The 13277-nt window shown below is 46.2% G+C and overlaps 1 protein-coding gene and 2 non-coding genes across 3 annotated transcripts; 2 read left to right on the top strand and 1 right to left on the bottom strand.

The window, feature by feature from the left end:
* Nucleotides 1–2803: 2803 nt before the first annotated feature.
* On the top strand, nt 2804–5052 carry LOC148812177 (zona pellucida sperm-binding protein 3-like). The gene is made up of 8 exons (XM_088908641.1): nt 2804–3361; nt 3463–3578; nt 3655–3761; nt 3839–4013; nt 4091–4208; nt 4418–4518; nt 4596–4669; nt 4841–5052. The coding sequence occupies exons 1-8, from the start codon at nt 2804–2806 to the stop codon at nt 5050–5052; spliced, it is 1461 nt and encodes a 486-aa protein (XP_088764767.1).
* Nucleotides 5053–11334: 6282 nt separating this feature from the next.
* Nucleotides 11335–11406, top strand: trnah-gug (transfer RNA histidin (anticodon GUG)). The gene has a single exon. It is a non-coding gene; the product is annotated as a tRNA-His (tRNA).
* A 574-nt stretch (nt 11407–11980) lies between these two features.
* Nucleotides 11981–12053, bottom strand: trnav-aac (transfer RNA valine (anticodon AAC)). The gene has a single exon. It is a non-coding gene; the product is annotated as a tRNA-Val (tRNA).
* Between the last annotated feature and the right edge of the window lie 1224 nt (nt 12054–13277).

Genomic DNA, 13277 nt, shown 5'->3' with positions numbered 1-13277 from the left:
TCTATGAAAGTATTGCGGCTTCAGATCGTTTTGTTCTGTTGAAGCTGCCTACAGGCTCCGAATTGCTGACATTGGCTGTGATCTTTTTTCAGGTTTCATGAAATTCTTCACATATTTGAAATATTTAATTCGGGTTCGCCTAATACACGGTGCAAACCGTACCTGCAGCAGAGTGCTGTGGCACATGAAGCCGTTTTGTTTATCGTTTGTAAGGATTGAGGAGCGTACTACAAATCGAGCAAGCAAAAAGAAAATTAAACAGGAGTCACTTTTTGGATTGCTAATCCATTGTGCTCTGCTCGTCTAGGTTCAAATCCCATCCTTGTCACGGTTAAGGCCTGAGACGTGTGTTTTTTCTAAACGGTGTTCGCATTTGTTTCCTCTTTCTCTCCTGTAAACTCAGGATTTTTTTTCTTTGGTGGCAACAATACGCTTCTGCAATACAGTAAATCATAGACTATGCTTTCAAAATAGCTGCACCAGGCATTCGGATACAGATAAACACAGGGATTTAAAATTCAGGAATATGAATGGCCAATTGCTTACAGCTAGGGTTTTTACGTTTTCTTATTTAGCGATTTGTGTATCAATCTTTTAAAAATTCATTAAAATGCTAACAATACGTAAAATCAAAACAACAGCACCGTTAAATGCTGGGGAGACAGGTAGTTTTTTTTTTCAATCAGATGCCAATCTCTAATGCTGTGTGTGAGAGCTTACGTACCTTTCCTTTTCTCACATTTTCTGACAACTATTCCAAAGGGGCACCCTGTCAGCTCCTAAAACTTTTTTTTTAACTGTTTGGTTATTGTCGTTTTATTTAGAAAAAGTTCAATATTGATCATAACTAAAGAAAATTAGGATCACGAATAAAAAAAGGGCTGAAGATGCGAGTCGCTCTTGAATCAGAGCTGGGTGACACGGGCTTCTGTTCTGATATGATTGTACGAGAAGCAGGAGGAATTTCTTCTCTCCTATGGAGCATGAGCTGAATCAGGAGTGAGACATTTCGTATGCTCGTGCATATGTTAACGCATGACCTACATCGTAAAACTAAATTAAAAACTAACATTAAGTGGTCAAAGACATTCATTTATATACAAACAAGAGACAGACAGACATAGTAATGATTCTACATTAACTTGTCCTACACTGATCAGACTAATTGAAATGTATGAAAGCCCGTTTCCGGCAGGGAGTTAAAAAAAACGCGCTATGGTATTGCAGAATTCCGACTAAGTAACTCAGAATTTTAACTTAGTAACTGAGAACTCCGACTTTATATCTCACATTTGCAACTTCGAAATAACCCATATTTAATTGGGTGTCATTTTGTTATTATGCCAGATTCGGGTTCTAGGGCTTGTACCCTCGCTACTCCCACTCTAGTTCGTGCCTCACTGCATTGGCTCGAACCCACGTCTTGCCAGCTGAGCTAAAGAACACTTTCTTTAGCCCCGGCGGCCAGCATCCCTGTTATGCGCAGGGGAGGGCGGTGCCGTCACCACACTGCAACCAGATTGTACAAATTGTATGTCGCAGATGAACAAGTAATAGGTTTATTCCATGCTGAAAAAAGGAAGAAAGAAAACACGTTTCAGCCGATAAAAATCAAATTAATTACATTATTTTTTATGGAATCCCATTTCCGCCAGTGAGGCTTCCATAGTACCCGGATGGAATAGTGGACGGTGGGCTTTTTTAAAAAAAAATATTGAAACACCAGAAATACAAAAGCGGAGACAGAATATGATATAAGATAGACAAATAGACACTTCACATCCAGAGGAATTCACAATTAAAAAATCTGAAACTTATACTTTTTACATATTTTCATTGTATGTCCTTTTTTACTTAAAAAAGAAGGTCTTTTTTAGCTCAGCTAGCAAGGCCTGGGCTCGAGCCAATACAGTGAGACACGAAGTAGGGTGGGAGCGGCGAGGGGCACAAGCCCTGGAACCCGAATCCGTTACAATAACAAAAGGACAGACAATGAAATATGGGCTATTTCGAAGACGCAAATGTGAGAGATAAAGTCGCAATTACGAGATATAAAGCCGGAATTCTGAGTTTTTAAGTCGCAATTCTGAGTTTTTAGGTCGCAATTCTGAGATTCTAAGTCAATTCTGAGATACCATAGCGCGTTTTTTTTTACTCCCTGGCGGAAACGGGCTTCCATTGGTTCTCAGTGCTGCGAAGCAAAAGCAATCTCTGGAAAATCAGACAAATTATTATCAGATCATGTCAAAAGCTGATCAGTATTTCTTTACTGGGAAGCAAAGAAATGCTTATATTACACATTTTAATATGACATGCAATTACACATGAAAAATGGTAAAATTATTTTCATTGCCGTACATGTTGATAGAACAAGCCCCCTCGATAAAGGAAAGTGTGGACGGACGTGTCGCGTGTTCCGTAACACACTGTCCTCGGAAATTAGAAACTAATTGAACAATAAATTAATCTGAGCAAATTTATACGTGTGGGTGATTTAATTCTGTCGAAATTGCGTGGAACTCCTCCGCTGAGGTCAGATACACACGGGAAAGTGTGCAGGCGGCTTCACGGAGTCCCGCCTCAGACTGGAAGCAGGTTCTAATTAGACGCTGAAACAATCCGGGTCTCTGTGTGTAACTGATTGTGTTGATTGAGCGGTAGTGTGACCAGGTGTGTGGTAGCAGGTCCTGCCAGTATAAAAACCTAGTCACAGCGTTCACACTTTATGCTCTTTTGCTTCAACATAGTTTGGTGGTTTACTTATCTTACTTCTGTAGCAGTTTAGCGGGACGTTAATTTGGCGATGCGCTCGTTTCTCTTTATGCTGTGCCTGTGCGCAGCGGCCGGGCTCCCCGCACTGATCTCCGCCGGGCCAGCTGGCTGGGACTCTCGGGCATTAGCGCTCCAGGCCGACTTCCCGGCTCTCGAAGACGCAGCCCAGTCGGAGGACTTGAACCTGGCAGATGCGCCCTCCGAAGACCTGTCTGCAAGCGAGAACGACTCGCAGCCCTTGGCTCCCGACTTCCGCCGTCTTCCCGTGTCCAGAGACGCGTACTCGCCCTACTTCGACAAGGAGAAGATGAAGCCCGAAGCCGGCAGCCGGCCCTTACCCGCCTACATCAAGAGCGTCCTGTTTCCTCCCCAGCGAGGGCGGCAGCCGGCTCGCCCGGCTATCGGGGGCACCCGAGGAGTGGCTGTGTGGTGCGACTCCAGCAGGATGTACGTGAGGGTCAGTCGGCTCCTGTTCGGCTTCAGCTGTCGGCCATCGGAGGTGACCTTGGGCAACTGCAGCGTCAGCCGAACCACACGCCGTTACTTCTACTTCATCTACGGGCTTCACGAGTGCGGCACCGAGCGATCGGTAAGCGGGTCTTCATCTACAGGCAGTGTATCGATGTGAGCTGTAGGGCTAGTGTCGGGGTTGCCTTTCCTGGGAATATCCCTTCCTCTGTAACCCTGCAGGTTGTCCAGGGCCACCTGGTGTACTCCAACACTCTCCGCTATGCCCCGCCCTCCTCCAGTGCGCCTGTGCATCGCTTCATTCCCTTCTCTGTGCCGGTCAAGTGCTCCTACAACAGGTAGGCAGGGCTCTGCTGCTGCTGAGAAGCTGCTGGGGAAAGTGTCCAGAAGCCCCTCATCCCCTCTGTCCTGCAGGTTCCACTACTCCTACAAGGTTGGCTATGTCCCCACGTGGGCCAGGAGAAGGACCTTCTTCAAGGACCTGAAGAACAAGCACAGCTTTGTGCTGCTCACCACCAACTGTAAGCTCCTTGAGCGAGTGGCTCCTCCTGCCTGCAGGGGGCGCTGTGTGCAGGTGTAATGCTGCCTCTCTCTCCAGCCCGCTGGGTCCGGCTCTCGCCTAAGGATGAGTACTTCCTGGGTCAGCCCATGTACTTCCAGGCCACTGCCTACTTTGCCACAGTGGAGCAGAGGCTGTACATCCACTCGTGTTACGTAACGGAGAAACCAGACCAGCACTCACAGCCCCGTTTCCCCGTGATCGACAACTTGGGGTACGGCCCCTTCTGGGAGAGGAGGTGGGCAGGAGCCCCGAGAGCCTGCAGGGGTTCATCTTTGTCCTTGTCCCCAGATGCATGGTGGACAGCAAGGCAGATGGCTGCCTGTCCAGGTTTGTCCCCTCCAAGCAGAAGGATGTGCTCCGCTTCACAATTGATGCCTTCCTCTTCCAGAAGAAGCTGTCCAGGAAGGTACTGCTCTCAAAGGCTGCTCAGCCTTCTTGCTCTACTGATCCATGGTCTGCTTTCACATCCATGATCTAGATATGATCTAGATGTGAACTAGACTGTGGCAGCTGTAGTGCCTAGAGCTGCCAGCTTGACTTCACTGATGGCAGAAGGTCCTTCTCTGTCCCTCTATTGGCCTTGATCCCTTAATGCTGTGACCTTCCCTCTTGCAGCATGAAGTGACTGAGCTGTACATGCACTGTGTCATGGCTGTGGCTCCTGCTAAAGCAACACCAGGGACCAAGTCCTGTACCTACAACAGGGAGGCTAAGAGGTACTTCTGCAAGGAGCCTGCTGAGGGTGCTCTGGGACATGCCAGGTGGAGGCCTCACCTGTCCTCCTCTCCTCCAGGTGGGAGGAGCTGTATGGTGACCATGAGGTCTGTGCCTGCTGTGAGTCCAGGTGTGCTGGCAGCCGGAATGAAGGTGGGTCTGGTTCTCTATCCCTTGTGGATGCATCTCTGCCCAAGAGACAACCATGCTTGGACAACTGAGGAATGATCCCATGCTGGACAAAGGGACTGTTTAGATGAGTAGCATCACTGTGGGTCTCTAGGTATAGCAGATCCCTCACTCCTGGGTGCCGCTTGTCCACAGGTACCAGGAGCCTGGTGACCAGCAGTCGGGTGGCTGTGGCACCAGTAGAAGCTCCTCTGGATGTGGGAGCTGACTGGACTGAGGATGAGGAGGGAGACCCTCAGAGCTCCAGTGAAGATGCTGAGAGCACCAGTGAGGATGTGGAGGGAGCAGAGGACTTTGGAGATGTTGGCCAGTGGACAGGTAGGGTCTGGCAGGAGGAGCTCCTGTAGGGGTGGGTGTCCTGCAGTTCAGCTGGATTGTTCTCCTTCTTCCTCCCCAGGTGCTCGAATGAAGGCTCCAGCCTGGCCCTTGTGACTCTCCTGCCTCCACTCGCCTTGTAATGGCAACATCTCAATAAAGCTGTGAAAGACCCTTCTGTCTGCCCTTGTTTCTTTATGGTTTATAGGTTTGAATGGGGTGGAGGAATGCAAGGGAAGTGAGACCCATTAATAAATTGAAGTACTGTATTTGTGGGGGTTCCACTTTCAAGAATGCTTCCTGTACTGCTGCCAATGAGGACTGAAAATGGCTGGAGTAATAAAGCATTGTACTGAGGGAAGATGGTCGCACTATTCTTTGGGCAGGGCAGTGTGACTTTTTTTACTGTGGGAGAGACGGAGGTGTTCAATATACCGGAAATCCTCCCATTTCCGAGATGGGTAGTGCTTATGGAGTGTGAGTTACTACTGTAGTGCCCAGTAAGAGTGAGATCTGGTGCCCTATTCCAGGCTGCACAAACTGACTAAAAGAAACACAAGGAAGAAATTGTCAACAGGGGCTTGGTGTGAAGTAGGCCTTCCCTTCCTTAGCAGAGGAACAATACTGGTGTGCAAACATCAGTGAATAATGGTACAGGTAGAATCACAGAGGTCTTATCTTACTGGTGTTGGTTTCACAGCAGTGGTAGTGGACAGTCATGAGAAGTATTAGGATTGAGACTGGAGATCCCAGCACTTGATCCGGAAGACAGGTGTTCACAACCACCTCTACCAGCGGCACAGACTGTGTAGATTGAGACTGAACGCTTACTACACAAAGCCTCTCCACTGTTTCAGTGTCCCAGTCATGAATAACAAGTGAATCCTAGTCTTCCTTTGTGACTACCTATAATTTGCACAAATCATGATGGCCCACTAACACTGTCAATTTTTAGCCCTACTGCAGTGCCCTATTAAAGTTTCAAGGATTTAGAATAAACTATTTTATATAGTGCTTCCGAAGGTGGCTTCTCAAAGCACTTGACAGAATTACAATAAGAATACACAGGATAAAAAAATTCCAATAGAGAGAGGAGACCATGGATGGCAGTACTCAGAACAGTAGAAGCAGAGGGGTAAAGAATAGAACCAGTTCAGTAAAGGCTCTTTTTGAAGGATTTTAGGGAAGGTGACCCTGGTATCCTTGGGCAGAGGGTTCCAGAGCTTGGGGGCATAACAGGAGAAGGCCCTGTCACCCATACAGTGTAGACGGGCTTGGGGGACAGTTAGGAGACCAGAATTAGAAGAGCGAAAGTTATGAGGTGGGGAATAGGGTGATAATAGATCAAACTGCTTCTGAGGTGCAACTGAAATGTGACGGCATGTTCTACAATTTATGCAAGAAAGGGTAATGTTAGGCTTTTATGGAACGGTGGTACAACGCCAGTGCTCGAGGATTCATTTCTAATATTGAGGACAATGGGTTATATACCCCATCGTTCTTACCAAAGGATCAGAGACCTTTTGCTATGTAAAAAGACTCCTTTCCACCACTAATTTATACAGGTTTGGTTCATTTGGGTTTTATCAGTTAAACATTTAATATTGTATTTGTCAGTTTGTTGATGCCTATAAATCACAGTGATCTGCACACACATCTTTCACTGAATATGGGCTGCCAAACCTCTCCACCAAACTTATGTATCATGGTAGGTACACAAGAAGTTTATTTGTAATAACAGGGTTGTTGGTGCCAGTAGTCAGATTGGGTCAATTGCAAGGTAAGAACAGTATCACATTAACTGGAGATGATCCAGAGATTAGCATGCAGCTCTGTACGCCAGATTAATACTGATTTGCAACGCGCTCGTCTGCTGACTTTAGTCCCCTGCTCAGTAATCACAATGTTCCCAATTGCAATGAGCACAAGGAAACAGCTGCTGCCCTCTAGAGGACACTACAGGACAAGACTAAGTACAATTCCTGCAATAGACTAAGCAGTTTAGTGCCAAGCTAATGGAACACTGAATCCTATGGGACAGTTCCGAATGTAGTAACAGCTTAATACTGAAATAATATCGTTAACACCTCGTGATCTTAAGAATCTGTCGCTGTTAAAAAGTATTATAATAATAAGCTAAAATTGTACTGCAGCCACAACACAGTGGACTTGCAGCTCCTGTCCTGATCATACAGAAAGATGTCATCACTATAACACCTGTTAACAAACATAAATTTGTGACGCACCAGAGTACCGCAAAGCTAGAAGTTGAATGACTTCAACTGGAGTATTGTAGCACGACTACTTATTTTTTAAAGTAATATTAACTTATTCCAGGCGTTCATCTGATGCCTTCAAATAGACCTTTAACAGTCCTTCGATGTAGAATTAAGAAAATGGGGAATTATTTGATCCCATTCTCAATCCAGTGGTTTATGGACAGGCGCTCTCAGCGGATTGTATGCAGGAGTGAGGGGTGATGTAAAATACTATGGGCTCAGTGGGACTCTGGGAGTCAACTCAGGGCTCTGCTGTAGATTCCTGTAGAACCGGTGTGAATTGATAATGTATCGTTGGCTGGTATTGTTAATGTAAAGTTTAATGGTACGTTTCGGCCGAAACATATTTTCTTTCTTCTTTTTTTTAGCATGGAATAAACCTATTACTTGTTCCTTTGCAGCCCACGCATGCTGACGCAGCTACCCACCTGAACTACAAATTGTATGTCGGCCGTTCTGTTACACTATATTGATGAATCGTACAAGATCATAGGATCTATAGGCCTGATGACTTGTCTTGTACAGTGCCCTGATAAAAATCAAATTAATTACACTAATTTTGAGGAATCCCATTTCCGGTAGTGAGGCTTCCATAGTACCCGGATGGAATAGTGGATGGTGGGCTTTTAAAAAAAAATGTTTAAACACCAGAAATACAAAAAAGGAGACAGAATATGAAATAAGATACAGAAAAAGACACTTCACATCCAGAAGAATTCAAAATTATAAAATCTGAAACTTATACTTTTTACATATTTCCATTGTATGTCCTTTTTTACTTAAAAAATAAACTCTTCTTTAGCTCAGCTAGCAAGGCCTGGGTTCGAGCCAATACAGTGAGGCACGAACTAGGGTGGGAGCGGCGAGGGGCACAAGCCCTAGAACCCGAATCCGTTACAATCACAAAAGGATAGGCAATGAAATATGGCCTATTTCAAAGACGCAAATGTGAGCGATAAAGTCGCAATTACGAGATATAAAGTCGGATTTATGAGTTTTTAAGTCGCAATTCTGTGATACTAAGTCGCAATTCTGTGATACCATAGTGCGTTTTTTTTTACTCCCTGGCGGAAACGGGCTTCCATAGGGTCTCAGTGCTGCGAAGCAAAAGCAATCTCTGAAAAATCAGACAAATTATTATCAGATCATGTCAAAAGCTGATCAGTATTTCTTTACTGGGAAGCAAAGAAATGCTTGTATTACACATTTTAATATGACATGCAATTACACATGAAAAATAGTAAAATTATTTTCATTGCCCTACATGTTGATAGAACAGCCCCCTCGATAAAGGAAAATGTGGACGGACGTGTCACATGTTCCGTACTCTGTCTGACAGAGAGTTTAACACACTGTCCTCGGATATTAGAAACTAATTGAACTGAGTTACTAAGTCGCAATTCTGAGATAACATAGCGTTTTTTTTTTACTCTCTGGCGGAAACGGGCTTCCATAGAAATAGTCAGATTCAGAGCCTGTGCAGTTCGTGCTAATTAGAACAACGCCAGTACTGAACCCTCAGCACCGTACTGACTACTGAGCACAAGTTCAGCTGCTCGCCAGCTTTGTTACGCACAGTTTTGCATTGCTATTGAGCTCAGACAAGGAGCTGATCTTCAGACAGTACCGTGTTAAGTAGTCTGCAGCTTCGTACAAAACAGTTCGACAGTTCATTGCAATTTACCCAACGTGTTTTCTATAGCTTTCAGCTGCAGTTAATTTACATAAAGGCAATCTACTACTGAGGACCCTGATTGGTTTGAAAGCAACATGAGCCAGGCAGGAATCAAACTACAGTCTTCTGATCCGAAGTCAGATGCGTTATACATTACATCACTGGCACTAATCTTACGGTGCTCAGCTGCCCCATAGTGACCTCAGCGCCACTACCAGTAATACATCGCCACCGTCCAAACTTTCTAAGTAAAAAAAAACGTTTTCTATAACTGTCTGTTTAAAAATATTATATCTTTAAAAAACACAAAGGGTTTGTGTGTCGCGCTAAAGTTTCGATTCATTTCGAATGCAAAGAAAAAACATTTTCTTCCAAGAAATCATAAATTTGTCTCATCCTCCATACTATAATCCTCTCGTGTAGTAGTAAAGCATTTTGAATTAAACCGCACAATATATTAAAGGAACAAGTAATAGGTTTATTCCATGCTGAAAAGAGAAGAGAGAAAACACAACGTTTCAGCTGTGAAACCTTCTTCAGGTTTGTTCTCTCTCTTCTCTTTTCAGCATGGAATAAGCCTACAGTATTACTTGTTCCTTTGCAGATACGCATGCTGACGTAGCTACCCACCTGAATATATTAAACGTTTCATCTATACGATTAACATAATGATCTCGTGAATAACGACTCGAAAAAAGCCGCAGCTCAGGTGTAAGAGAGATTTGAAATCGGATCGGTGGACTTAGAGTCCAGACTGCGAACCGACAGCAGACAGGTCTTTTATAGAACCGTTTTGATTTTCTCTACTTTGTCCCCGTGAAGTCATTGTCCTGCTCGCAGCCGAGCCCGACACACGGTACCGTCTGGTTTCTGACGCTGGGCGCTCACCCTGCGGTCCATATGGGTCCTAATGCCCCAGTATAATGACGGGGACACTAAACTGTAAACAGGTGCCGTCCTTCGGCTGAAACGTAAAACCGAGGTCCTGACTCTGTGGTCATTAAAAATCCCAGGTCGTCTCTCGAAAGAGTAGGGGTGTAACCCCGGCACCCTGGCCAAATTTCCCTTTGGCCCTTACCAGTTATAACCTTCTAATAATCCCCGTCTATGAATTGGCTTCATTACTCTGCTCTCCTCCCCACTGATAGCTGATGTGTAGTGAGCGTTCTGACGCAGTATGGCTGCCGTCGCATCATCCAGGTGGGGCTGCACGTTGGTGGTGGTGGAGGGGAGTCCCCATTACCTGTAAAGCGCATTGAGTGGAGTGTCCAGAAAAGCGCTATATAAGTGTAAGCAATAATTATTATTATTATTGTAGCCCGGGAAAGACAACACCGTACTACAATAAACTTAAATGGGGATTCTTTTTATTCTGGATCTGCATGAAATCATAAAAATGAGTGGTTGTATTATTTTCTGTTACAGAACTTAGATTGGATGCAGTATAACCTTTAACCCGAAAGATTCACATAGATATACATGGAGATATACACACACCATGATGCACAAAGTGCTACTAAAATAACAAAAACAACGAAAAAATACGGTAGTGGCAATTTCCCTAAGGAAAGAAATACTTCCACATTAGTCTGAATGCCACACATTTCATTGGTCCCATTACATCACAGAAATAGAAAAAAACAAATGTACTCACTCTTTAATCTTGTCTAATCCAAGACGCACAGAATATCACAGTCTTCTTTTAACACGCTCTGAACAAGTTAAACAGAATAAAGTCATTCTCAAAGAACAAAACAAATCATTTCCTCCACAAACAATGGTTAAAGAAATGCAAACTAACAAAAATGTATGACCATCTACTGTTACGGACATTATTCTCACGAACCCACTCACACAGCACTGGAACCTCATGGGAGTCGGGATCACTTCATACATAAACATCAGTCAATTTTGTCTAACTAATATGTCACCCTCCCCTCATATATCAACAATATACATCTCTTTCAAGGATTTCCAAACTTCATTTTTGATAGCTACACCATCAACGAAATTCTGAACATTTACCTCTGCATTCACATCACACAGAGTCACACAGAAAGCTCAACTTTACGATGTCCACTTCCACAATTACTGGCGAACTGACGTCACTTATAGGTGTGTGTCTTAAAGCGACATCTACCAATTTCAGTGTCTGATTTCAAATATCCACTCCGTAACCACCCAGTTACACAAGCAAATACATAAATATGAGAAAACACGCAAGAGAGCTGTCACTCAGAGTGTCGAAGGGTCGATGTATACTGGGGCTCAGTTGAAATGCAACGTCAGGACTTTTCCGAATTAGGTCACACGAAGAGAGCACAGCCTTTTCCGCCCTGCCACGTGGGTATCGGTAACTCGCCGTGATCGTATAGTGGTCAGTACTTTGCGTTGTGGCCGCAACAACCCCGGTTCGAATCCGGGTCACGGCAGAATAGGGGCGTCTGCTTTTACTACTTGCGCGAATGAAGGCAAAAAAAAGCCAATCGATGTGAACGAACGGCGCTTTACAGAGGAGTACTGCCTGACTGGATCGTTGATGAACGACAGAGGCCACTCTGACCTCTTCTCGGTTTTCTTCAATGACTTACTAAGGATCTTCTTCACATTCGCCCATGCAGGGGAAGCCAGTTACACCAAAGCAAACGCAGGAAAGTGCATTTCAAGCAGAGACCAGGAGGGACTTGTTTACACCGAGAGTGGTCGGAGAATGGAACAATGCGCCCAGCCCTGTTGCTGGAGCCGATTCTTGATGAGATCTTGGGCTCACTAAGAGGCCCCCGCTGGATGCTAATCTTTCTGTTGTTGTTGCAGGTCCTGCGCTGCTTTTGAGCCGACAGAGCTCGTCCTGGTCTGTCGGCACAGCCCAATTGCAAATGATCGGCTCCGCGTACAGAAGGAACGTGCGTTTGGTACAAGAGTGCATGAAGGCACCGGAAATACATTGGGAACAAATGACCGGTCGCTCAAGACCTCTGTGAAGTACAGGAGCGTGCAAAAAGAGGCTGTTTCCGCCCGGTCTCGAACCGGGGACCTTTCGCGTGTTAGGCGAACGTGATAGCCGCTACACTACGGAAACCTGCAGGGACCGCTGCTGGTGTCTCGCTTGCGTTTCGGGCTGAGAAAGGGAAGCGTCACTTTAGGCAGGGGGCGCTGGAGAGAGGAACAAAGGGCGCGATGAAACAAAATGCCGAAACCCGGGATCAAACCAGGGACTTTTAGATCTTCAGTCTAACGCTCTCCCAACTGACCTGTTTCGGCAGTGCGCAGAGCCCACAGCCACCTGCTCCAGCCTTCCTGTGTTGCGGCATGAGCGCACCAAGAGGAGCGGGAGAGTGTTGCAGGAACGTCACTCAGAAGGAAAGCCACCCAGCTGTGCCCTCTGAGCTCTGTCCAGCGCATCTTCCTCGCATGGACTCATGCCTGCGACGGGCAGGAAACAATTAGCAAGAACAGAGCAGCACCCCATGGGTGTCTCATGACCACACCTTAGGTTGTGACACGTGCAGGTGTGAGGGGTTGCCGGGCTACTCTGGAGCAGAGCTTGGGCGGAGGGGGGGCGGGAAAGCAGACAAAGAGGTGACACCTCAAGGTCTGCACGATCACAGCTCTCCGCCGCCCCAGGCTTCCGCTCGATAAGCTACTGGACACACCCGCCCCTCCTCACACAGACCGTGGAAAAGCCCCCGAGTGGGAGGGCTCTCTCTTCCTCCCAGGAGCTCTTGGACGCACAGACAGAGCGCGGGGAGCCGCCGCCTGCAAACACGGCTCCAGGCCGACTCCACTCCGCAGGAGCCGCAGAGCAGAGGAGATGGGGGCAGCTTAGCTCCTGTGCAGAGACCTGAGCTGTTGTTGCTGCGGACGCTGTCTTTTCTGTTCTCGGGGTAGGAGTGAATGTTGAGTTGCCCTTAGAAATGAGGCAGAGCACTTCAACGGCACGGGTGTGTGTGCGTGCGCCCTGGTGATTCTGGGAGACAGATCGAACCTGGGCTAAAAGAGAGGGGGCTTAGCCCTCTTCCATTTGCTAGTTCAGAGTTGTACAACCCATCTGTATCTGCTAGGCGGCGCAGTCGTCGTGCACAAAGAACGCTTTGAAAAGCGTCAAAAGCAAGTCATTCCGAGTTGGTCGTTTGTGTTTTCCGTTCAGACGCGAAATGCTGACATGATCTCTCGGCTCCTCGGTTGTCATTTCTGTTCCGTAAAGGAATCACAGCACGCGTCGCCTTCCAGCACGCTGGGTCGGGACACGATGCCGAGGATCGGAGAGTGCGGTGTCTTCCTCGTTAGTATAGTGGCGAGTATC

Source organism: Atractosteus spatula, assembly GCF_055471065.1.
Source record: "Atractosteus spatula isolate fAtrSpa1 chromosome 10 unlocalized genomic scaffold, fAtrSpa1.hap1 SUPER_10_unloc_3, whole genome shotgun sequence".
NCBI classification, from domain to species: Eukaryota; Metazoa; Chordata; class Actinopteri; order Semionotiformes; family Lepisosteidae; genus Atractosteus; species Atractosteus spatula.
The sequence above is the reverse complement of the archived record's forward strand: the minus strand, read 5'-3'. Positions and strand labels throughout refer to the sequence as shown.